Source organism: Apium graveolens, chromosome 2, assembly GCF_009905375.1.
Source record: "Apium graveolens cultivar Ventura chromosome 2, ASM990537v1, whole genome shotgun sequence".
NCBI classification, from domain to species: domain Eukaryota; kingdom Viridiplantae; phylum Streptophyta; class Magnoliopsida; order Apiales; family Apiaceae; genus Apium; species Apium graveolens.
In genome coordinates this window covers 100,778,231-100,804,795 of record NC_133648.1, presented here as the reverse complement: position 1 = coordinate 100,804,795, position 26,565 = coordinate 100,778,231, and the positions used below count along the sequence as shown (strand labels likewise).

At 37.3% G+C, this 26,565-nt stretch overlaps 1 protein-coding gene and 1 long non-coding RNA gene across 5 annotated transcripts; both read left to right on the top strand.

Moving 5' to 3' along the window:
* Positions 1-8,716: 8,716 nt before the first annotated feature.
* On the top strand, positions 8,717-11,064 carry LOC141706028 (uncharacterized). Of its 4 annotated transcripts, none has more exons than XR_012568584.1 (5): positions 8,717-8,873; positions 9,046-9,132; positions 9,412-9,477; positions 10,340-10,444; positions 10,595-11,064. It is a non-coding gene; the product is annotated as an uncharacterized LOC141706028 (long non-coding RNA). The 4 variants fall into 4 exon arrangements; XR_012568583.1 differs by lacking the exon at positions 10,340-10,444 and adding an exon at positions 9,702-9,801; XR_012568581.1 differs by lacking the exon at positions 10,340-10,444.
* A 10,862-nt stretch (positions 11,065-21,926) lies between these two features.
* On the top strand, positions 21,927-26,215 carry LOC141691736 (uncharacterized). Its single transcript, XM_074496497.1, has 6 exons — positions 21,927-22,436; positions 23,004-23,567; positions 24,165-24,639; positions 24,901-25,092; positions 25,156-25,505; positions 26,015-26,215. Exons 1-6 carry the CDS (start codon positions 21,927-21,929, stop codon positions 26,213-26,215), a joined length of 2,292 nt encoding a protein of 763 aa, XP_074352598.1.
* Positions 26,216-26,565: the final 350 nt, after the last annotated feature.

Here is a 26,565-nt window from a genome sequence, read left to right as displayed (position 1 = left end):
AGTTTTCATTATTTGGTATCAGAGCCACAAGCTAGGTGTACACTCTGTATGCCCAATTATATGCCAAGAATGACAACAGAGAAGACTAAGCTGAAAGATGGTGCCATCGGTCTGAATTATCATATGTTGGCCAGGAGCAATTACACCGCTTGGGCCCTGTAGATGAGAGCCTTGATGAAAACCCATGGTGTCTGCGATCCCGTAGAGATCAATAAAGATGACAAGACTCCAGTTGATGAGAAACACAATCAAATCGCTCTTGCAGCTATATATCAAAGTATACCCGAGGATGTATTATTGTCAGTGGCTGAGAAGAAGACTGCAAGCGAGGCATGGGAAGCGATAAAGACTATGTGTCAAAGAGCAGATCGCGTGAAGAAAGCAAAGGTTCAGACCTTGAATAGTGAGTTTGAAACACTGCGTATGAAGGAGTCGGATCAACTGGATGAGTTCTGTATGAAACTGAACGTATTAGTGACAAATATGTGAGCTCTAGATGTGGAGATATCAGAAAGCTACGTTGTGAAGAGTTTACTCCGTGCAATGCCAAACAAGTACCTGTAAATCGTGTCCACAATTGTGCAATTTGGAGACCTGGATAACATGACTGTCAAGGAGGCTGTGGGTTCACTCAAGGCACATGATGAACGAACCAGAGGCCAGAACGATAGTGGAGGAGGACAACTACTGCTCACTGAAGAGGAATGGTCGAAACGTGAAAATAATAGTGGAAAATTGCTGTTCACAAGAGAGGAGTGGATAAGCAAGACAAATAAGATGGGAGGCAAAGGATCTTGGACACAAAGGACACGAGGGTCAGACTCTCGAGGTAGAAATGGTGGACGTGGGACTCGTGATAGAAGAAGTGTAAGATGTTACAACTGTGGAACATATGGTCATTTTGCGTCTGAATGTCGTAAACTGCGGAAAGAGAAAGAACACAGACCAGAGGCGAACATGGTTCAAGCTGAAGAAGACGAACCCGCTTTGCTGCTTGCGGAGTCTGATGTTACAAGAAAGGATATGGTTCTGCTAAATGAAGAAAGAGTAAAGCCCATACTCGATCAAAGAAGTGGAGTGTCTCAGGTATGGTATCTTGATAACAGAGCCAGGCAACATATGACTAAAGAGCGGGGAAAATTCAGAGAATTGGACGAGAAAATCACGGGAGAGGTACGATTTGGAGATGGATCTACTGCCGCTATTCAAGGTAAGTGAGTAATATCTTTTAAGTGTAAGAATGGTGAGGAATGGAATCTTCGTGATGTGTATTATATACCAACGCTGTGCAACAACACACTTAGTCTGGGTCAATTGGCTGAGGGGAGTAAAGTGATATTGGAGGAAGATCAGTTGAGAGTTTTCAATCAGGGCGGCACACTACTTATGAAAGTACAGAGATCTCCGAATCGACTATACAAGATTAGTCTTAAGGAAAGCAAACCTGTATGCTGGCTATCAAAAACTGAGGAGGAGACATGATATGGCACACACGTCTTGGTCATGTTAATTTCCAAGCAATGAATCTAATGTCTAGAGAAGAAATGGCGTTGGGAATTCCTAAATTTCTGCAACCTAAGAAGAATTGTGAAGTCTGCTTGATATCAAAACAAACTCCCAAATACTTTCTTTTATTTGTTGATGATTGTACACGGAAAATGTCGCTCTATATGGTGAAATCAAAAAGCGAAGTAATTTACATGGTAGTATGCCATTTTCATAAATTGAAAACAGAATCAATAAGTGAAGTAATTTACATGGTAAGATAATCAAGACATAGTCAAACAAGTGTCCATAATCTCATCTCAATTTGTAAATATATACATTTAGAGGTAATAAAAAGTATTGTAAATTTTTTTAAAAAAGTTGATAAAATTTCTGCCAAACTTCTATAATTTAAAGTAGAGTTTTTGAAAAATTATTCAAAATATGGGGGAACATAGAGTTGTGTATCAAATTACTTAAAATAAACAAGAAATTTATCAAAATTCACATTTTATTAAATAATAAAATCTCACGATCTTTTAATACCAGTACATACATTTTAATAATATCTTTTATAATTTAAAAGAATATCAAAACCATTTTATGATTATTTTACGATCTTAATTGATTGTATTATAAAATATTCTTTTAGATATTTATCTAACACCATTTAATTATAAGGTATTTTAAAAAATATAAATTAAATTTAATTTGAAAAATTCAAATGAATTCCTTAAAATGTTAATTAAACACAATCCTGAATCACATTAATTACGACAATTTTAATTATAAGAATAGTTAGTTGCACACATCACTAACGGGTTAAAATCATATTATACCATTTTAATTTAGCGGATATTTGATATCCTTCCTCATTTATATTTTCTGAACCTATGTTTAATTGGCCCATCCTTTTATACACCTTAGCCAACTTTTGTTAGTTTTGACAGTTTACGATAACCAAAACAAACGGGTGTGATATGATAATTCAGCATATTCATTTGAAAAAAAAATAAATTATTAAATAAACTAAAATTAAAAACCGATCGTAATATTAGTTAGTGATGGCATGAAGTGCTTTCTATGTATACTTAAATCCCAAGCAGGCTTGTCAATGGAGCGAAAATCCGAACCGACCCGAGATATTATCCAATAAGAAAAATACGACTATAAATGGAGAGGATATGGATTTAGGATGATCCAATTCATTAATAAGGCGATCCACTTTATATATTTATGTATATATATATATTATAATATTTTTTTTAATAATTTCCAATTTAGAGTTCTTATCTTCAGTCAAGGTCCATTGTCAGTATTTCATTCGATCTAGGCTCTAGAGTCGAGTCGATTTCTATATTGTACTCTAATTCTTTTAACTTTTCAGAACTGGATATCACCCCAATCACAATTCACATATCAGTTTCACTTTAATTCATCAATTTTTTTCATTGATAGAATCATATACTCTATAATTCAATGGTATGTTTAATTTTGGGCATGTTTCCAATATATAAAAACTTTTGTAATAAGTTACATTAAAAAATAAATATACATAATGCTTGCCTGGAATGTTAAAATTTTAATCATCGATGTGCCCCTGCTATGAGATGGATTTGAAATTATATCATATATATAATTAGTTTAAGGAGGATATTTGGTTGGTAGTAATACTGTATAAAACATACGAACCGTTAGAATAAAAACAAAATTAACGGTCAAAATTATTTGGTACTTGTTGTAAATGTGATAAGTAGAACTAAACTAAAACACTTTGATTATGATAAAAACACTCAAAAATAAATAGATAAAAGACATAATCTAATATTAAATAAATGTAGTAAAAATATATTATAATAAACACACTTTATCAACATTATAATTAAAAAAATATATTAAAAATTAAAAGAGTAGAAAAATATATAAACATAACAAACAAATAATTTACTAATTATACAACAATGGATTACGAGAAAAAATAAAAATTATTATAGCAAACTAGTCTTAATTTGTTCAAAAAAGTAAGTTTCAAAGTTATGGTAATTTATTTGATGAAATTAATATGCAATCCTGTGTATAGCACGAGTTTAATCTAGTGCTGGATTACTAGGGTAATTTTCTTTATTTCATGGTCCACATGTTGATTTAAATGTTAATATATAAGCTTTATTGTATTATATGATTATATGTATAAGAAGTAGGGGTTTTACTGTTTATCGGTTTTGTACCACAAGTCTTGTCTTTTACTCATTATTTTAAATTAAGACATTCTTTTTGTCAGGGTTTTGGGTCCTTATTTTTGTGATTATTTTGTGCACACTTTATCTTTATCTTTTTGTTATTACAAGTATGTTTACTGTGTTTATCAAAGACCTATCAACTTCTTGATATGCACTATATTGCCACGAAATAGGGAATGGTGAATGTTATTAAGATTTGTGGTTCTGAATACACGTCGAATCTTTAGATGTTAAAACGGTTATGCCAATATATGATAAAAGTGATGTTGGTACAATGTTGGATATCCTTGCATAGTCTAATTGTTTGACAAGTTACAACTATCAAAATTGATTTGGATGGATAGACAATAGATTTCTTTTCATTTCTACAATTGTAGGATGTTATACCATATAATCATAATAAATATTTTTTTCGATCTTTAAAAATAAGGGTTGGATCAACATCGAGGAACACGACGGACGAGTTTCGGAGAACGCGTCTGAGGAGCCTCGGGCTCGCCCTATAGCGTTCACCCTATATCGGAGTTACTTACGACAACTGTTGACGATGAAGAGTTATAACGGCGATTGGTAAAGTTTTATACGAAGGATTACGGTGACCATCACAATGGGAGATCAAAATAACCAAGATAAAGAAAGTACGCGATGGCCGCTACGACAACGATGCCACGACAGTCGCTATATTAAAAGATTATGATGAAGAACAAGGTTTGATAAGGAGTCTACAAAATATGACTCTAAGATAAGGGAGAAAGATTAAAGTAGTCAAGGAACAAAAAATGATCCGGACTCAGGGGAAATGACCTAGACTATCCTACGGCGCGCCCCGTGCTGTGTGGCCGTACGGGGTGACCACTCCGCAACACATGTGAAATGACTTGAAATAATTAGCAAAGATATAACTCCCACAACTAAACTGGGATGTAAATAAAGCATAAGAATCATACAAGAGAGGAGATGGAGCCCCGGAGGAGCTCTTCATGCCTAGGGCGCGCCCTAGGCACAAAGGAGTCCTTCGTACAACTCCAATCCTTCCCGACGAAGGAAAAGGCCATCTTGAGAGTTGTTCTCATAGGGGAACGGTCACAAACACTTAGTGTGTGCTTTGGTAGCCCTATATCTGTATTCGTTGGGTTTTCCTTAGTAGGACAAATTTGGGTTATCTCGCACTTTGCACTTATACTGGGGATCATTTTTCCTGTAGTCTGGTGGATTACCCTCATCGGCGGAAAATATGCACTTGAATATTTGTGGTAATTCATGATTATACATGCAGTTATGATCGACGAAGATAGCGGTGGCTAACAGGATATCCACCGGATGGGGAGTTTTTTTATCCCTGAAGTTCCAAAGTCGTAACCGAACCATGGGCCTTTGTGACTATGATGTATCGTCGGGCACTCCTAAAGAAAAATAATGTCCATGTTATAACAAGAAGTCCATCTACATATCTTGTTCCCCAAGAACTACATCCGGTTTGATCCTCTATAAAAGGAGGTACGTAGGAACATTGTAAGGGAAGTGTTTGAGAGCTCTTAGAAGGAAAACATAAACCCTAGCAATCTTAGCAGTTTCTTATTCACAAATCAATGCACTCCGGTGATTTTCCTGATCACGACCACCGTTGCAGATCTTGATTCCGGCCGCGAACCTCAATTCTTTGTTAACCCAATTCCTTCATTAATAAATTGGCACTAGAAGGAGGGGTTTGAATCAAACTAAATCTTAGGAGGAAAAGATGTCTAACAATGATGGAAGCTCTCACAATAACGGATGCAACTTTGATGAAGATGGACGCTTTAAGCTACATGAAAATGAACACTTCAAGCAACATGAAGATGGACACATCAAATAACATGAAGATGGACGCTTCAAGCGACATGAAGATGGACGATTCAAGCATTATAAAGATGGACTCAATGATCAAGATCAAGATCAAGATGAACGCTACACGTAAGATCAACATAAGGATGGACTCTACAAACAAGATCAACATTAAGATGGACGATACCAGCAACATGAATATGAAGATGGGTGCTATGTCATGCATAAAAATCCATTATTTAGTGGAATGCAACCAGTACTCATTAGCAATCCCGATGTAATAGAACAACTCTATTGCGTGGGCAATATGTTAAATCGCTTTGAAGAAAAACTGAACTCTACGGAAAAAAGTGGGAAGCAAAAAGATAAATGATATTCTTAGATGCATTGTTGTAAGTGGGAAGCAGCAAGAAAATTATAAAGAGCAAAACAAGAAAGGTCATGTATCCTATAATAAACACTTTAGGGGAATAACACCTCGTCGCTTGTAATACACTGAGGATGTTTCGATTATGGAAATCCCAGTTGATGAACGACGGCTTCAACCGGAGCCATATCAATTTGATAGATAATTTTTAGATTTAATTGAAAAAGATCCACCCGCATTATGAAATCATCATATCTCTTGTATGAATCTAATAGGGAATTTATTTTACACCTTGTTATCATAAATGCTTGTTTAAGCATGTGTGATGCTTTTTGATTATAATAGATTAGAATTTGCGCCGATTTTATCTTCTTATGCGATTATTTTATCTTCTTATTATATTGGTCAGTGGAAGTTACATAATTAGTTCTTATCATAAAAAGTAACTAGTAATTATTTTTAATAAAAAAACGCTTGTAGTTATTTTGCTCTGAATTGGATCTTTATTTAAATAGCTTATAAGAAATTACGAAAAGTACTATTTTTCTAAGTTTTTTTGCGATTCTACTATTTGATGAAAATATTTGAAAAAATACTGTACAAACAAAATCGACTAGATATGCCACTAATTGCATGAGTGTTTTGGTCGCATTCGAGATTATATCTAGTTACATGGAGTTGCAGAAATCAGCCGAAATTGCATTTAGTTGCGTAGAATTTCTAGAAAAAGCTTAAATGCGGTTTACCTTGGTTCACGTGGTTTGCAGGCTATTGCGTGAGCCCGTAGGGTTTACCCAGTGCGCACCCGAAGGGTAGCGGCTGCGGGTTACCTACGATAAAAAAAAAAAAAAAAAAAAAAAAAAAAAAAAAAAAAAAGCAAAAGCGTGCCTAGGATAGGTGGTACATGTAACTAGGAAATTCTATTTTAGTAAAATGATATGGTGGAGTCCTTAAACACATCAATAAAGCTTAATTATCGTTATATTCTTGGTCATTCTCCAATAAAATAAGATATGACCCCTCGTGCAAATATATGAATTCCCAAATAAATAAAAACATGTCATACGTGGATTTAAAAAAGGAACTGCTGTTGATTTTAATTCTATCCGAAATTTAGTAGAGTTGACAAAAAAAATGTTAGAGTCTCTGATGTGTGTCATATACATAGCTAGCAGCTTTCCTAATAATAATATGTGACCCGACATATATATGTACGCCCACATATCAAAACATGTCATGTGTTAACCACGTCATTTGGTACATATTTTCGGGTACCTAGCACTACTCACTTGATAAAAAGCATCGAACATTATTTTGTGTAGAGTATTTGACAAATCATTGAAAAGCCGGTGGATTTTAGCTTGATTTTAAAATATTTTTAAAAAAGTAAGAAATTGATCAAAATCCACAATTTAGAAAAACACGATTTGCTAGATTGGTTTATTATGTTTATTGTGACAGCAAATATCTTGAGATCGCAAGATCCACGAGTATTTATGGTAGAAATTAATGGTTTTCATTGAGAGCAATATAGGTAATAAGGGCTCACTGGAAATCCTTTTCTAAAAGGAAAATAATGTAGTCCTCGTTGCATCCTGCAGCTACTGGTTGTTCATCGTTCAAGCATTTATATTGTGAATTTGTTTTTTTTCTCATAAGTTTCTAAATTATACATATTGTTTAAGAATAGACTAATTTTGCTTTGTTTAGGTTTAAAACGTCCATCTTTAAAATGAGATTTTTTTTGAAAGTGACTCACTACTTCCACTACAAGAAAACTGGACAAAGTCGAACACACATAACCGACCGACGTTGATCTGGAAAATTATAACTAACCAGAATGATCGGTCGGTTAAATATGGCAATAATGATGTAGTTTTGAAGATGTGGTAAACATAAAACCGACCACATGATATCGGTCAGTTAAAAAGTTTACTTGGCGCTGTTAAAACTGACCACATACACTCGGTCGATTTTATATATAATATAAAATTAATTTAAAATACAGAATATGTACCCATTGGAGATAGAACAGTGTCGTTTAACTATTGTGTTTATATATAACCGACCGTTGGCATTGGTGGATGGAAGCATTGGGTGTCCCCGAAGGTACAAAGCCGAAGAAAATTTATGTTGTTGGATTCCCCAATGCTCGAGCCGTCGATCTCCTGCCTAAATTAGCTACCTGCAATCGAGATTCCACCAGGAATGAAGCCGACTCATCCTCATCCGCTCCTCCTAGACAATGTTAGGCCATCCCCGACAATGTCTATCTTGCAATCGTGAGAAATATGCTTGTGGAGATTTGTGCTAATCCGAATCGGTTTGCTCGCCAAATATCCAATGAAGAGATATCCATATTTTCACATACGACTCTTGAGGCCTCAGATCCATCCTCCCATCCAAGGCAAAGATTACAATGGAATAGCCTAATTGGTGGTGAGACTGTACACATTGTGAGGACTTTGGTTGAAGATATCATTCTGAAAACCAAAGCTCTTCACTACACCATAGATTGCCTATAGCAACCAAATATTATAACATCACTTAAAAATCGTTGCCGTTTCTTGACAGTTTTTGACAATATCATATGTTTTGCAATGGCGTTCGAAATCGTTACAATAGAATATAAAAAATAGTATTTCGTTCAAAATTCGAACTCAACTGCAACGAAGTTTAGAAAATGTTGCTGGTGACTTACCCCTTTTGGGCCAATTTGTTAGCGGGCTCGAAAAAATGAAGCGGGCTCTTTAAATTATTTTGTCCAGGGGTAGTGAAATAGTAAACTTAAAAGGCAAAACATAAAACGTTAAACAAAAATAGAAAATGAAGAAATCAAGCTGAGAAGCGGCATGAAGAAAATAAGGTAAGTAAATGGAAAATTGAAGACTCGTTTCAGAAGAAGACACAGACTCAAGATCGAAAATTGAAACTTTAATATTCAAGCTCGAAAAAAGGTATTCTTCCCCCGTTTTGAATTTGAATATGTATATTAATGTATGTTTCAGTTAGGTTTCATATATACGCCAAATATCTTCTTCTTTATTCTTTTTTTTATTGATAGCAATTGATTTCTTGTTAATTTAGGTCATTAATTTATTTTTAATTTTCATTATTTATGTATTTCAGTTTGGAATTTGTTTGAAACCGAGCCAAAAGGGCGAAGAACAATCACGCTCAAGATTCAAACTCAGACAAAAATCAAACTCGAAGAAGGTATATTATTTCCCAAATTGAACATATTTGTTATTGTATCAATTGGTTTTCTACTAATAAAAGATTATGCTAATTTGAGGATTTTTTAATCGACTTTTTTTATGCTCGTGTTCAGAGTAAAATTATCTCATGTCTATGTAAAATTGTCTAGATGAGATATATGTCTAGATGTTTTGGGTCTGTGTTTCCGTGTATTTGTTGGAAGAGGCAAAATATGAGATATGGTTACAAGTTGTGGATTGTGAGTTCAATATTTCACAGACACGTTTCATGACACAGATTGCCTCTGACTCAGTTTCTATCAACCCTCAGTTTGGCCTCTGATGGTTCACTCCTGTTGTTGAGGTCCACTTTCTTACTCTCTTTCTTTCATTTCTTATTTTGTATTATTCATTTGAGTATTTTTTTAGTATTTTTTTCAATTATTGTTAGATTTATCAGATTTGATAACATAAGCAAAAGTACATGTGTCGGAGAATGAACATGCTTAAGTATTTGTGTGAAGAAATCAATAGTACTTATGTCAATACTAGTGAATTTTTCTTTGCTCTGAAACCTAGTAGTATTAGGTATCGTGCTGTTGTTGTTGAGTTTGATGTGGCAGGGGAGGTGAGGCCATCAAGATGAGAGGAAAGCTAGGTGATTTTCCCAGATGATCACCCTGCAAAAGTAATTTATTCAGTGTGTTACCATGTCATAGTATTCTAATATAATCCTCTTTCATTGTGTTGATTCCTACTGCATACAAATACAGTAGTTCATTAGATATTAATTTAAATGCTCGTTATATTACTCATATGACTGCTCCCCTTTTCAAACTCATTCAGAATATCATAAAAGGGCATATTAGCAGGAACTCTGCAATTGCATTTTGCGAATTTAGAATACATTTAGGCTAGCAGCTAAATGTGGAATTTATAGTGCTTGCAATGCTTTCCCTATGATCTAGCATTAGGTTCTCTGTTTCTCACTTGGCTTTCAAGTCTTTCTGTGATACATATGTTAGATCACTCTGTGATACATATGCTCAATATGTGAGGGCTTTTTTAGTTTTATTAACATGGAACAAAAAGTTCTAGATGCTTTCGTATGCCTCAAAACTGGTACATCTAAATTGTGTTGCAAGTTCTTTATATCTTATATTTGTTAGTTTCAACTGTTATTCTATTCTCTTAAATCATGTCCAAATGTTATTGAAATTGTGTAGTCTAGATGCTTTCATGCCTTAAGGGCTGGCACATCCTTTCAGTACTTGTTGGATGATGTATTTAAAGATAACATTACCTTAAGAGTTACTAATGTTGCACAACAGGTTCACTCTATTACCTACGTTCTCTTTTGGGTATTTTTTTAATTTCTTTAGATTGCTTGTAATGATTCCTTTTAAATGAATTATTTGGTATATTTTTGAATGTTGTGAATTCGCATCTTGAATATGATGCCAACTGTTGTGTCCATGCAGGTTTCGTTACTAGAAGAAAATATTAAACCTAGGATAGACCTTCCTCCTCTGCTTGTGCATCTTTGTGAATGAAGACCTGAAAATCTCCATTATATTGGTGTCTCCTTTGGGCTAACTCTGGATTTACATCGCTTTTGAAATGAAGATGATTCGGAGGATGAAGAAAAAGTGAAAGAAGATGCAAGCGATGCAGATGGAGATGAAATTGCAGGGGCCAACTGATGTTTTATGTTTAAGTTATATGCAGTTTTCTAGCTAGCTAGATTACCTTTGTTTAAATTCGAATGCGAATTTGGTTTACTTCTTCATGTATGCGACTAAATTCACTCGCGAATTTGGTTTAGTTAGCTATTGTCATTTTCTATTAGACTTAAATTATGATGTTTGTTTGATGATGTTGGGACAGCCTGAGAGCTGCTTTTGAATTGATCATGGCACTTTTGAATGAAATTGCTTGGTTTTATGGCATAAAAAATGCCCGGCTTGCTTATTTACAATAAGATCCTACCATTTTTTAAAAAATACTGTTATAATTATATCCAAATATGTTGCCATTAACAATTACATCAGCTTTAAAATGTTGCAATTGGTTAAAAAATGTTGCAATATTTGTCAAATTTTACCTTAAACTTCATTGTAATTGGACCAAATAATGTTACCTTAAGATGGTTAATTTGCTGACAAAAGCAGCTATTGCAATGATTTAACTGTGTTGTTGTAAAATAAATTTTATTGCTAAATATTGTCTATTGCAATGAGGTTGTGTTGTTGTTATACATGGCTTAAAACGTTGCTATATGACCTCTATTGCATCACCACTGGATGCAACGTCAAAATTTTCCATATTTGTTGCCATATTTTCTACTGTAACATAAAAAGCCCTTTAGGCAATAAATTTTTGATGTTGCTATATGCATTCTATGGTGTAGTGCCTGTTGCTGAGATATTTACTAATTCATGTTGTTGAATTATTTTCTTTCATTTGCAATTAATTTATTTCTTCTTTTTAATTATTTTATACTTGTGCATATCGGAAAACAATCAGCGTGCTTTGGGAGATGATAAGGATTATACATATGAGGATGATGTCACGGATGATGAGGACGTTGATGATGTTGGTGGGGATGGTGGGCAGGAGGATAAAAGGGTGAATAATCTGAAGTTTCCTTGTCAGATTAGTTAATATTTGTCATTTAATTATGGGATGTTTGTAATTTATAACTTTGTCGTATATGGGATGTAGTCATACTTTGTCGTTTAATATTTTGGTTTGTGATATATTACAGTTTGATGATCTGATTATCGGAGTTAACATTTTGTTTGAATGGATATATTATAATTTATGACAATTATAGTAGTGTTTGTTAATGGTTTGAGGTAGTTTATGAATTTCATTGATTGGTGTTGTTGTTTTATTAAATTAAAGTTATTTTGCATTGATTGTACTCAATTGAAATGAATTGATTTGGATTGGTTTGGAATGGCACTGCAGAGAATCTACAATCTTTTTTGTAAATTTAGCCTCAAAATCGACCGAAAAAAGACATAATCGACCGTTTTTTACCATAATAATTCCCAAAAAACCGACAATCGGGACACATAACCGACCACCTTCTTTCATAAAAGTGACCATCTGCTTAGTAGGGTGGTCAGTTATAGAACGATCGATTATGTATATTTAAATTGGCTTGTGATTTTAAACCGACCATTGTGCACCTTTTAACTATGGTCGGTTTTGAGTTTCAGTCAAAATCCAGGATCACAGACATAACCGACCGTCTGTGGTCGATTTTAGTCCGATGACATTGTGCACGTGGTGACACGTGTATAAAGTGACCCCATATATTTATTTTGTTCAAAGGAACATAACCGACCGTGTGTCTCTGGTTAGTTTTGATGGTTTAACCCGACCAAATCTCATAACCGACCAGTCTTAAACCAACCACTGAATTTTTTCGGTTTTATTCTTTAAACCGACCATTTTGGCTTAAAATCGTCCAATTTAGTCGATCAATTTTATCTTGTTTTCTTGTAGTATTCACTCATGATGATACAACTTGTACAAAAGAATAATGACTTTTTACAGCAGTTTTCAAAGATGGCTCTTAACTTAGAATAAAGAGTTTTTAAGAGAGTTTTTGAGTTGAAGATGGCAACGCTGTAAAAAGTTAAAAAACCATAATTTTGTTCATTTTTATTATTTTATTCAAGATTTTTTTTACTAACGGTAGAAACTACCTATTTTAAGTCATATGACACACAAGTTTTACATGAAAAACTGTCAAAGATGCTTATAAAATTTTGGAGTGGCCTTTACGGCTTAATATTTTAATTACGTGGCTAAGAATTTGGGTGGGCTCAATTTTGAGTTGTAATCCTGTGATGCTAAATATAGCAAAGACATGGTTGATTTTTAAGAAATATGTCGTTGAAATAGTGTTATTAGTTATTAATCTTGAGCACGAAATCTCACTAAAATTATTATGTTTTAGAATATTATTATACCAATTATATGATAAACTTCAACTAGAGTAGGTGGCTCTTATCACAATCATGTATACCCCTTCTTATAACCGGAAGAAAAATAGTACGAATGAGGCAAATGTAAAGTACCGAACATAATATAACAGGATATAAAATTCATAATTAATAGAGTGGTTCATAAGATGTAAACAGACCAAAGATGAACAAATACAAGGTTAAATAAAAAAATAAGGTGGATACAATAAATGACTCTTATGTAACCTATTCTAGTGAAGTCGGGATAAGAGAGCAAACGAGTTCTTGTGTTTCTTCACTAGGAATCCACGAGAAGAAATACATGTAATGCACAAAAAGATTCTACAAAACAAGAGAAATTATGATTCAACCTCACACCCCAAAGATATACTCGTATTCTTATGGCACTAATACGAGTAAGTGTCGAGTTCACCTTTAGTCCGAAATCTATGTGGAGATTGTCTCTAGTTAACCAATAAAAATGGATCATAGAGTCCAAACAAACATGTTACAAATACTGTCAAACTCATTTAACAGAACAAAATAATATTGCAATATATAATGGCGAAAGGAAATGATAACATATAAGTTGGAAATAACAATTTTAAAAATAAATAATTTGATACAAATATTCAAATGGTTATAAAAGTACATGAAGAATATAAGGGTCAGAATACTATAAAATAAACTCAATGAAATTAAACAAGTAAAAATATATTCTAAGAAAGGGAAAACAAGTAAATCTGTAGATCTGGTTGACCAAATATTTTACGCACGTAATCTCAAAACATAAATCTATAACTTAATTAAGCCATTAACCTTTCCAATTATGCCATCAATTCATTACTTTGATTCTGAAAAATGCTGAATTTCATGGCTTTAAGTCAGTTTTCAGGTTGTAACTCATATCACGTAACTTAAAAATATTACCAAATTCTACCATCACTATGACAGAAATGTGGACAAATACATACTATATACCTAGTCAGTTTCTATTTGCGAGGGGTCTATATGTTCCTGCAAAAACTTATTAGAGTTGCAATTGTAATACTTCCATAACGACCAGAAGAGTACCTGCACTACAAGAAAAAAAGGCTAATTTCGACCAAAAAATCGGTCAAATTTAGCTTCATTCAACCGCGCGCGTTCGAATTTAACCAATTCCGACCGATTTTGAATTGGTTGTAATAAATGGAGTCGAATTTACGAGTTCGGTCGTATTTAACTAAATTCGACCGACTAATTATGACCAGATATTTATGACCGCCTAAATTCAACCGAAAAAATTCGACCGATGGCAATAAAATTTAAATTTTCACCTAAAACTTATAAATCCTGCCGAAATATTTAAGTATTTTGAAAAATTTTAAAAATCCCGGCTAAATAATTACATTTTTCGAAAAAAAAATTAAAATACTGCCAAAATATAAAATTCGACCGTATAAAATCAAAAAATAATTTCAAGTATTTTTGGTTGCAACGTAAATTCAACCGAATTCAGTTAATTTAAAATAACACCATATTTAAAAAAACAGCAAAATGCTACTCAATTTTATTTTATAATTTCAACCTAACCAAAGTAGAACATCTTGGAATGTATCATTTCAACAACCGCAATTCTACACAATATTATCCGTAACTAATACAACACCAATGTATAAAAGACAATGTCAACAAACAGATTTAAGATCTCAAAAACAACAACAACAAACTCAGTCCAGTTAGTTGTTTCCGCAACAACAACAAACTTCAGCATTTGGATTCTCCAATATGTTTAACACCACGCCGCGACAAAAATAACATCAGCAGCCTCAGGCATCTCTCTCAAGCTCTAGGAAGAAGAGCTAAATAGGCTCATTTTTTTCCAAGAAAGAAGAATATACAAAGAGTTCTCCTCTTAAATCAATCTACCTGAACAAATCTCCAAGAGAAAATATAAAAGAAACGAGATAGAAAATAAAATCACACAAACTCCACAAATAAACCAAGCCTGATTCTAAAAGCAAACAAGAAAGGACTCGAAATAAACACCAAGAAATCCAAGATTTATAATCTACAAACTCCAGCAAATAAAGCTCCACGCACCAGAAAAGCACCCGCCATGTAGAAACCACCTGCCAAATTAACCAAATCTCAATCTTCACATCCCCATGTTGCAAGCACAAATTCCAGACACAGAACCATTCAAAAATAACCCTTACAAAACTAAGAATAAACCCAATATACAATTTGGCATAGAGAAGAAATTAAAAAACGGACACCAAAGTGAAAAAATATAAAACACGGTAGAACGTAAAGGAAAAACAGGGACCTTGACAAAATTGTATTTGGAGGAAGCTTTGGTAAGGGAGAATCCAACAACTACTGCCTAATGCAACCCCTTTTTCCTTGTTCATTTGCAATCTAAACCCATTTAAGAAAAAAACAGTCATTATAAAGTCAAAATTACAACTAACATACAAAAATTAGCAACTCAATTTACACATTGGTAGCATCCTAAATGTCAACCATAGGATTCAGGGTCATGGCACATATTAGATTCTGCTAAATACGAAACAAAATTAACAAATTATTTTGACATATTTGAAATCAGTATTAAAATTGAGTAAAGTTATAATCAATGTAGCAGTCGTAATAATGTGATTCCATAATTTATACAATAAAAAAAAATGAAGAAGCTGCTTATAAGCAAAATTAATATAAAAAATGGTGAAAGGAAACAAGAAGATACCAAAGTTAATAGAAACCCATTCTCCTGCTTTAACCCCCTCACCTTCAAGCCCGCAAAAATTTTGCATACCATAACAACACAAAAACCAACAGAACCTCACGACTAAATCAACCCACACAAAAACACAAAAATTTAGATCTTAATACTAAAAACACAAAAATTGAAGTGAACGGGTAGAAATGAAAAGCAGGGGGCGATCGGCGAGAGAGAAAGGGAGAGGAGCAACATAAGTCATTTCTTTAGTAAGTTGTAAATTAGCATGAGGAGTAAAGGATTGTGTTTACGATGATTTATATCAAGATGCTAAATTGCTAGGGTTTCTCGTAGGGTCGGGCCTTTGTTAAAGGGCTAAAGTATGTTTGAAAGCTTGATTATTTATAAAAAGGGGTTCATAATTTATTATAAAATATAAATATCAATTAAAATAATGATTGAATCATCTATATATATATATATATCTGTATAGTTGTATTATCCAAAAATATATATAAAATTTAATAATTTACAAAGTCTAACCTAATCCTAATTTATATCATAATCCTAAAATATTATTTAAATTTTAGAAAATTATCAAATACAAGAAAAATCAAATTTCTCCACTCACATATATATTTTAATTTTCCATTTTATTAGTAAGGCGTTAGTTTGACCGGTACAACCAATTAGTGTTTAGTCCTAAATAATTATTTTGAATTTTTTATAAATATTTCTAATCGTATGGATGTCAATAGATATAGATATTAGTGATATAATCAAAACTTCAGATCAAAATAATTTTATTTGGTTTCCATTTTAACAGTCAAACATCAGTTTGACTAGTACAACTAAGTAGTGTTTAGTCATGAATTGGTATTTCGATTTTTTCAAAAATATTTTTCATCGATCAAACCTTATGGATGTCAATATATATATATATAAATTAGTGATGCAATCAGAGTTTCTAATCAAAATAATTTTATTTGGATTGCCATTTTAATAGTCAAAAATCAGTTTTACTAGTATAATTGACTAGTATTTAATCCTGAATTGGTGTTTCGATTTTTTCAAAAATATTTTTCATCGATCGAACCGTATGGATGTCAATATATCTATATATTAGTGATATAACTAAAGTTTCATATCGAAATATTTTTATTTAATTTTCCATTTTAAAAGTACAATTAGCCAGTGTTTATTCCTGCATTGGTGTTTCGATTTTTTTCAAAAATATTTTTCATCGATTCAACCATATGGATGTTAATAGATATATATTAGTGATAAAACCAAAATTTCAGATCAAAATAATTTTAGTTAATTTTCTATTTTAAACGTCAGGCATCAGTTTGACCAGTATAGATAATTAGTTTTTAGTCCTGAAGGGGTGAGTTCTATGGAGTCCACCTTTTTATCGGAGTCCTCGGAGTCCATCTACGTTCTGCAAATAAAATATATTGTAAAACGTGTTATTTTGCAAAACATGTTACACAAATAGCATAACTTCAACAAAATCATGCAAATCTCATATATTTACGGTACAATATGTATGTTCTGCAATATGTTCTGCAACATGAACATTTATGTTCTGCAAACTAAACATGTTTTGTAGAATATATATTTTTGCAATGTTCTGCTTGTAAAATGTATGCAATCTACAAGATTTTTGATAGAATAGCGATGTTTGTCGAAAAATAATATGTTTTGCAATATTTTAAGCTATATTTTACTTGCAGAACATATATGGACTCCGAGGACTCCAATTAAAGGTGGACTCCATAGAACTTTACATATATATATACTAGGGAATAACCAAAGTTTCAACTGAAAATAATTTTATTTGGTTGGCCATTTTAAAAGTCAAGCATCGGTTAGACTAGAACTAGCATCAACTTTATTTTTTAGAAAAATAAAGAAATTTGAAAAATTCTTATAGCACATAATTTAATTTTTCATGAACTAAATGTTTTATTTGAATAACTTTTATTCTCTCCCATATTCATAATTTCAAAATATTCACTAACATTTAAATATTTTTTTTATTAAAAATTGAATTTTGAAAAATTATAAATACAACCGAAATCCGTTAAAATATACCTTCGAAAGGGGCGGGAAATTTCCCTCACTTTTTTTGAAAATTTTAATAGTATGGGTAAATTTCCCGCCATTTTTAAATATAAAATTTGACCAAAATCGGTTGAATTTAGGAGTGCCAACTAAATTAGTTTGCTGAAAAATTCCCTCCATTTTTTTGGGCTAAATTCGACTGAAATATTTTTTGGTATAATTTCAACCGTTTTAATTTCAACCGTTTCCAGTTAAAATTGATTGTAAATACGACCGTTTAAATACGACCATTTAAATTCAACCGAGGCCTGTCGAATTTAGCCGGTGGTATATTAAAGGTGCAATTGCAAAAACTTAATCCAGGCCAATGTTGTCACAATAAGAGTTTGCATCCTACATTTTCCAAATAGAAGATTTGACTGGAAGAGTTCCTGATGGTGAGAAAAATAGGTAATGTATATGGTGAGAAAAAAAAGTCAGGATGATCCAAAATTATTTTTTACACTTATATAACATGTCTGACCTTTTAATTTATACAAGATCTAGGGACAAAAAAAATATTAGGGAATAGCTCCAGCTCCTCATGTATACACATACATAACACAAAGCATAGGTAATTTGAGACAAATCACAAATTCACATGTGGCGAGCCACAAGGAGATAACAATTGACACAGAGAGAGAGAAAGAGAGAGAATGATTGAACTATATAAAAACACATCATAAAACATATATTATATAGTCAAGATATGTATATAATTTTTAGGGAGAAAACACGCGATAAAAAATACACGCAAGCATACGCGTTCGCCAGTTGTATAAGATATAAATTAGATTCGTACCCACATAGACTCTTTTTAGTTAACTTAAGATTATGCACCTATGCAACAATGGTATGGGTATCGCTCAATGATAAGACAATAACAAGTTGACATGTTTATAACTAAGATTAAACTAACATGCAATTAACTATGAATAATAGTGATTGAATTAACTATATGAGCCAAACATGGGAATTCTAACTTCATTAAATACTTCATTCAAAGTCATTGTTCATAACCTTAGCATGCAATAGTGATGACAACTAATCAGATAACATGAAACTAGTAAACGCCAACTTTTGTTGTATAAATACCCTACTACCAAACATCCACAAAAGAGATAGAAGTTGAATAGACACCAATTATGTTGAGACCCTATATGTCTATAGAATTTGACAACATAAAGGTTTAATGAACAAGTTATCCATCGTGATTACCTAGGGCAAGTAAGATGGTTAAAATTACCTATGAATCATGCATAATAAATACATGAACCTATGCTAGCATGGCATGTTCTAAACCTCTATATTCACTATCGCTTCATTAGAGATTAATAAACTATCTTATATATTCGCGATGCACATAAGACAAATACGTATAACCAATAATAGGATGTCATACAATCACCACAAACTTAGGTATCATAACAATTAACTATAGAAATCCATAAATATATAACATTTGGCGCTATAACATTTGGCGCCAGAAGGAGGGGCCTCGTTCATCTTAGGGAGAAAGATGACCAAAGAAAGCAAGCAAGCGACGACACCAGGGAGCGGAGGCAAGAAAGACCCTACTTTCGAACACACGCCCCCAGAGAATCAGGCGCCACCTCCACCAATTGCAACCGTGGACGGGCAGGCTGTGATGACGTATCTCGAAGGGCTGGCCGATCAGATGAATTATATCAACGCCCGAATGTCAAAGGTAGAAAGAAGCTCGGTCCGGAACGTCAAGCGTAAGGCGCGCCGCCTCAAGGTCTCACAGCGTAGCTGGAAGGGCAAAGGCCCTCAGAAGAAGCTGATCCACAATTTTGATGACGTGGCAACCGAGACCAAACAGAAGAAAGAAACATCACGCGAAAAGGAAGATATACCCCGAGGCCATGATGAGCGGGGCAGCCAGATCTCTACGAGATCGGGGCCGAAGCCAGCTTCATCTGAGGCAAGGTCAACTAGCGTGCTAGACCGAGTGGGTAGAAAACTAAGCGAACATGACCTCAGGCTCAAATTGGAGAATTGTAAGAAGGAGAGAGAAGAGAAAGAGCCCGTGGATAAAAGAGGCTCGAAAAGGGAACAGGCAACGACCCCTCCGGAAAGACGTCAACACACCTCACCCAGGAGGGAGGAGCGACATAGACGCAGATACAATCGTGAAGAGGAGTCGCAGGACCGAGCTGGAGGAGGGGGACGCCGCGAACGACCTCAGGGCTCACATCATTCGAGTAATGCGGGGGGTGACAGAGAAGGAGAAGTTGTTAGAGTAAGGGACCTGAGAAGGATCTTAGATGAGATGGAGAAAGAGAAGAGAGGGCCCCCTGCTTCGGCTGCCCCCTCTCCGTTTACGGCTGCTATCCGATCATCCCCCCTACCTCGGGTGTTTAGGCACAACCCCGACCTTCTATTTAACGGCGAAGCCGCCCCGGTGGAGTACCTTATTCAATTTAACACTGAGATGGAAGTCTATCAGGTGCCGGAGATGACCCGTTGCAGACTCTTCGCGGCATCACTCAGAGGTAGTGCCCAACAATGGTTCTCCAAGTTGGGACCGGCTAGCATAAGAATGTGGAGGCAATTGGAGGACTTGTTCGTCAGACAATTTCAGTCGACCCTCCACTATTCGCCTCCTGTGGCCACGTTAGCCAACATCAAGCAAAGGGAGGGGAGCCCTTGGCAGAATACTTTCGTCGGTTCAACGCCGAGGTCCCCAAGGTGAGAGGATCCAGTGAGGAGACCATCAAAAATTTCTTGATAGCAGGGCTAAAAGAAGGATCGAAATTTTAGAAAAGCCTCCAAGCGAGTGAGCCGAGGACCTTGGCCGAGTTCTATGAGCAAGCCGAACCCTTCAAGAGGGTAGAGAAATCAATGAGAGAGCTGAAAATCAGCGAAAGCTATCGAGACAAGAGGGACCGATCCTCAAGCCCTGACGAAAGGAGGAAGACATATCGGCGTAGTTCGAGCCCGAAAAAGTCTGCCCGTGGCAAAGAGACCACTAAAGATTCGGGAAGGCCTTATACAAGCAAATGGCAGACACACACCCCTCTGGTAGCCTCTATCGACCACATATATGCTACATATGTGGGGAAGGGGGTATTCAGGAAGGCAACTCCTCTCACAGACTACAATAAAAGAGACACTTTGAAGTATTGTGCATACCATGAGGCCACCGGACACGATACAGCTGATTGTAGACAACTAAAGGATGAGATCGAGACTTTGATTAGACAAGGGAAGCTTACGGAGTGGGTTGTCAAGGAGGTTCGAAGACACAGGACGGATTATCATACCGTCCCTCCTCCACCCCCAGAAGACAAAGAAAGGGTCCCTCGGGATGGTAGTATTCATATTATTCTAGGCGGGTCTCACATTGGTGGAGACAGCCGGAAGGCGATGGACAGATATGCCCGGGAAGCAAAGGACAAGCCGCTCACCAACGTCAATCATCTAAGCCAAAGGCCCCCGGAGCTCTTTGAAAGGGAGGTCGATGATATCGTGTTTAAAGAGAATGATGCAAAATGGGTGCATTACCCTCATACCGATGCCCTAGTCATAAAAATGAAGATTGGGACGGTGAATATTCACCGAGCAATGGTGGACACCGGGAGCTCGGCTGATGTTTTGACTTATGATGCCTACAAAAAACTGGGATTATTGGATAGAGAATTAACCTCAACAGGTGGGCACCTGTACGGGTTCACGGGAGACTCGATCAGAGTGAAAGGGACAATTTGGCTCCCGGTGACCATAGGAGAGGAGCCTCATGTGGCCACCCAGATCGCTATGTTTACAGTCGTAGACCAACCTTGTGCCTACAATGTTATAGTGGGCAGACCCCTTATGAGGGCAATGAGGATGGTGACCTCGATCCATCATATGACGATAAAATTCCCAACCCCCACGGGGGTAGGCATCTTGAAGAGCTGTCAATACGAATCCAGGGTCTGCTACAACCAGGCACTCAAAGCGGCCGAGTCAAGAAATGCCTCAAGGGAGATAGCTGAAGCAGGTGAGTGCGACATCCCCATGGAAGAGGCAGAGGGCAGGAAAAGAATACGTTCTGAGGGCCACGAGACTTGTAATTTGATTTCAATTGAAGAGTTGCCCGAGAACTACTTCGAGCACATGGGAATTCATGTGGAACCACGCCCAGGGGCCTTACTAATGGAAGCATCTCAGCCCATCATGTTGATACAAGAGGGGATTGTAGAGGAAGCAAGTGATGAAGAAGAGAGCCCAGAACAAATCACTGCAACACTTAGGAGAGGGAAGTGGGCACACAAAGAAACAACAATCACTATGGACCCACCCGACCGAATCACTCGAACTGTAACTGCGACCTCTGAACGCTTGATAAACCCGACCCAAGCTCACCAAACCGAGCTCAAGGATGCGGAAGGTTTGGCAATCACGGAAATGGAAAAAACTAGCGAGGCTCGAGCAGATCTAGACCCGAGAATGCCCTCAATGGTCGAGAGGGCCGGGCCCGCAGAGGACACAATCCCGATCTTGGTAGACTCAAATGATCCCTCCAAGGTACTCAGAATAGGCTCTAACCTAAGTCCTGACTTGAGAGAGGATCTAGCCCGCTTCCTAAGGGAGAATTTGGATGTCTTTGCATGGTCACACTCCGATATGATAGGGATTGACCCAAATGTCATGTGCCACCGGCTCAACTTGGACCCGAAAAAGAAGGGGGTTAGGCAAAAGAGACGGCCGATTAGTGGAGAGAGGGCAGAGGCTCTCAGAGAAGAAGTGGATAGATTAATGGAGGCAGGACTTGTGAGAGAAGCCTTCTACCCCGTGTGGCTGGCCAACCCTGTGCTTGTCAAGAAGCCCAATGGCAAGTGGAGGACATGTGTAGACTTCACCAACCTGAACAAAGCTTGCCCGAAGGACAGCTTTCCTCTACCCCGAATCGACCAGCTGGTTGATTCCACGGCTGGGCACGCGCTGCTTAGTTTTATGGATGCTTATTCGGGATATAACCAAATCCCCATGTATGGGCCAGATCAGGAGCACACCTCCTTTATTACTGATCGGGGCCTTTACTGTTACATCGGGATGCCCTTCGGGCTCCTTAATGCGGGAGCAACCTATCAGAGGCTGGTGAATAAGATGTTCAAACATCAATTGGGGAAGACTATGGAGGCCTATGTAGTCGACATGCTGGTGAAATCGAAAGAAGCGAGGGATCATGTCCGCCACCTGGCAGAAATGTTCCAGATCCTAAGGGAGTACAGAATGAAACTCAACCCCCAGAAATGCGTGTTTGGGGTTGAATCGGGGAAGTTTTTGGGATTTATTGTCAACCATAGAGGCATTGAGGCCAACTCAGCCAAGATACAAGCCCTACTCGAGATGAGATCCCCTCGACGGGTGAAGGATGTTCAAAGCTTAACGGGACGAGTGGCCGCCTTAAACCGCTTCGTCTCAAAATCCTCCGATAAATGCCAAGAGTTCTTCAAAGCAATCAAAGGAGTGGGGAGGAACTTTAAGTGGACCGAAGAATGTGAGGAAGCCTTTCAGAACATAAAGAAGCATCTCCGTAGCCCTCCCATGTTGTCCAACCCAAAAGCAGGAGAAACTTTGATCCTATACTTGGCCGTCTCCGACTTTGCAATAAGTGCAGTATTAGTCCGAGAGGAGGATGGTGTCCAGCTCCCGGTATATTATGTGAGTAAAAGGCTAGCCGATGCCGAGACTCGATACACAAGCCTCGAAAAGCTAGCGTATGCTCTGATTCTGGCCTCCCGAAAACTCAGGCCCTATTTTCAGGCACATAAGATAGAAGTGCGAACCTCCTACCCCCTCAGACAAGTGATGCATAGACCAGAATCTTCTGGTCGAATGTTGAAGTGGACGGTTGAGCTCGGCCAATTCGAGGTGGATTATAAGCCAAGGACTGCGATCAAAGGCCAAGCCCTGGCCGATTTTCTGCTAGAATTTCCCCCACATCAAGAAGAGGAGCCGGGAGCCCTTATTGTTATACCTAGCACAGAAGAAGTTGGACTGGAATGACAAAATAGTGCCCCATGGTGGAGCCTATATGTGGATGGTGCCTCTAACGGTGATGGAGCAGGAGCTGGAATCGAGCTAATCAGCCCAGAGGCTCACAAAATCAGACATGCGACCCATCTGGCCTTTCATGCAACCAACAATGATGCTGAGTATGAGGCCCTGATCAACGGTCTCAAGCTAGCTTTGGAAATGAAGGTCGAGAATTTAAATGTGTTTAGTGACTCTATGATTGTGGTCTATCAGATAAATGGGGGGTATCAAGCTAAGGGGCCGAGAACAGAGCTTTACCTGAAGTGCGCACAGAGGATAATCGCAAGATTCAACGAGGTGAGGCTGGAACTAATCCCGTGTGGGCAGAATGAAGGCGCGGACGAGCTAGCTAAGCTCGGTTCACGCCGCGAGAGCACTTTGCTAGGGACCGTGCCCCTTGATATACAGAGGCAACCTAGTGTGCCCGAGCACGAGGTGGGCAGCCTCAATAATGAGCTCGGCCCCACGTGGATGACATCTATTCTAGCATACATAAGAGAAGGTTCACTTCCGGACGAAAAGAACGAGGCAAGGAGAATAAAATACAAAGCAGCCCGCTATGTGATATACGACGAGATTCTATACAGAAGAGGGTTCAGTGTTCCTCTTCTCAAATACATACATGGGGAGGAATGCAACTACATCCTAAGGGAAGTACACGAGGGTATTTGTGGCAATCACTCGGGGGGTAGCTCTCTAGCTCAGAAAATCCTCCGTCAAGGCTACTACTGGCCAACGCTGAAAAAAGACGCCTTTGAATTCTCCCGAGCCTGTGATAAGTGTCAGCGATATGCCAATTATTACAACAACCCCGTGGCCTCTCTCACATCCCTCATGAGCCCCTGGCCCTTCTCCATGTGGGGAATTGATCTGATTGGGGAACTCCCGAAGGCCAGGGGAGGCGTCAAGTATGCGGTAGTTGCGGTAGACTATTTCACTAAGTGGGCAGAGGCCGAGCCCCTAGCCACTATCACAGCGAGAAAGCTCAGGGAGTTTGTATACAGGGCTATTGTATGTCGCTATGGCATCCCTTACAAGCTGATATCTGACAATGGGAAACAATTTGATAGCAAGGAGATGCGAGAGTTTTGTGAGCAGCTGGGGATTCAGAAGAGCTTTAGCGCAGTCTGCCACCCCCAAAGTAACGGGCAGACAGAGGCTGTTAATAAAATCATTAAGCATACCTTAAAGGCAAATCTTGAAGAGAAGAAAGGAGCATGGCCAGAAGAACTCGCCCAGGTCCTATGGTCTTACAACACTACACCCCGAACCACAACTGGAGAGACCCCTTTCTCTCTGGTGTATGGGTGTGAAGCTATGGTGCCCGTTGAAGTGGGAGCAGGATCTTTTCGAAGGGACAACTATGACTCAGAGGCAAACGAGGTCAATCATCGGCTCTATTTGGATATGATCGAAGAAACTCGAGAAGAGGCTCAGATCAGGATTGCGGCATATCAGCAGAGGACAGCTAGGCATTACAACAATAAGGTTCGAGCCCGAACTTTTAAGGTGGGAGATTTAGTTCTGCGCCGGCTCATGCCAAATACCAAGGTGGTGAGTCACGGAGTCTTGGGAGCAAATTGGGAAGGCCCTTATAAGATAAAATCGGTGCTCTGGGAGGGAACCTACCACCTCAATGATATGCAAGACAAGTTGATCCCAAGAGCCTGGAACGCGGAACACCTTCGCAAGTATTATCAGTAATATTATTCTTTTCAGACTTAGTATTATCTTCAAATATTTCTAAGTCTCGGGGGGTAGTGCCATATAGGTGCCTCCCTGAGACCACAAGCATGTATTCCTTTCACTTCCCATTATCTATGAATAAACGATTGATCTCTATTTGTGCACTTGATATTTTAACTTCTGTTAATAGATTAAATACCCAGCAGGGGACCCCATCCTTGGGAACCCATGCGAGGACAGAACAGTTGTTTTATTAACATGTTAAATCAAGCTGGGCCCCGACCCGCTCGATGCCAAGAACATGAAACGAGCCGGGCCACGACCCGCTTAGACAAATACGAACACATAGTAGATAAAAGATGTGGATAGAGATATAGACCCGTGATGCGAGCTCATACCCTGGCCCTCAAAACCATAAATGCGACCCAGGGGGCCCAGCCCTCCATCAAACATACTCAAAGTCGCATGATGCGAGGAGAAGACACATGCGAGCTCCTAGTGCGAGCACACCTACAACACCTGCGAGTCGATGCGGGCTTGTTCCACTTGGCATTCTCTTTCAATGGTTGTTTGATTGAACAAATGACACGAGCTGAATAAATTGGGCTCGCAGTGAAGGGGTAACGCTCACCATAAGCGGCCAGAGTTATGATTACTTTTTGGTCAGTAGAAGCATGGTAAAAAAAATAAAATAAATAAAAATAAATAGCTAGCACCGTAAAGTCATACGCGGGCACAAAAACATTAGACATTTTATACAAACAAAAGTTAAATAAGTTATGCCCCGAGGAAGAATATTTCAAATACAAGCGCGAGGCGAGAGGGGTGCCCGCTTACCCAGTCAAAAGTCTAGTTCTAATCAAAATTACATTAAGGGTTATCAGCCTCTGCTCCCTCACGATTTTCACCAGCGACCTGGGCCTTCTCG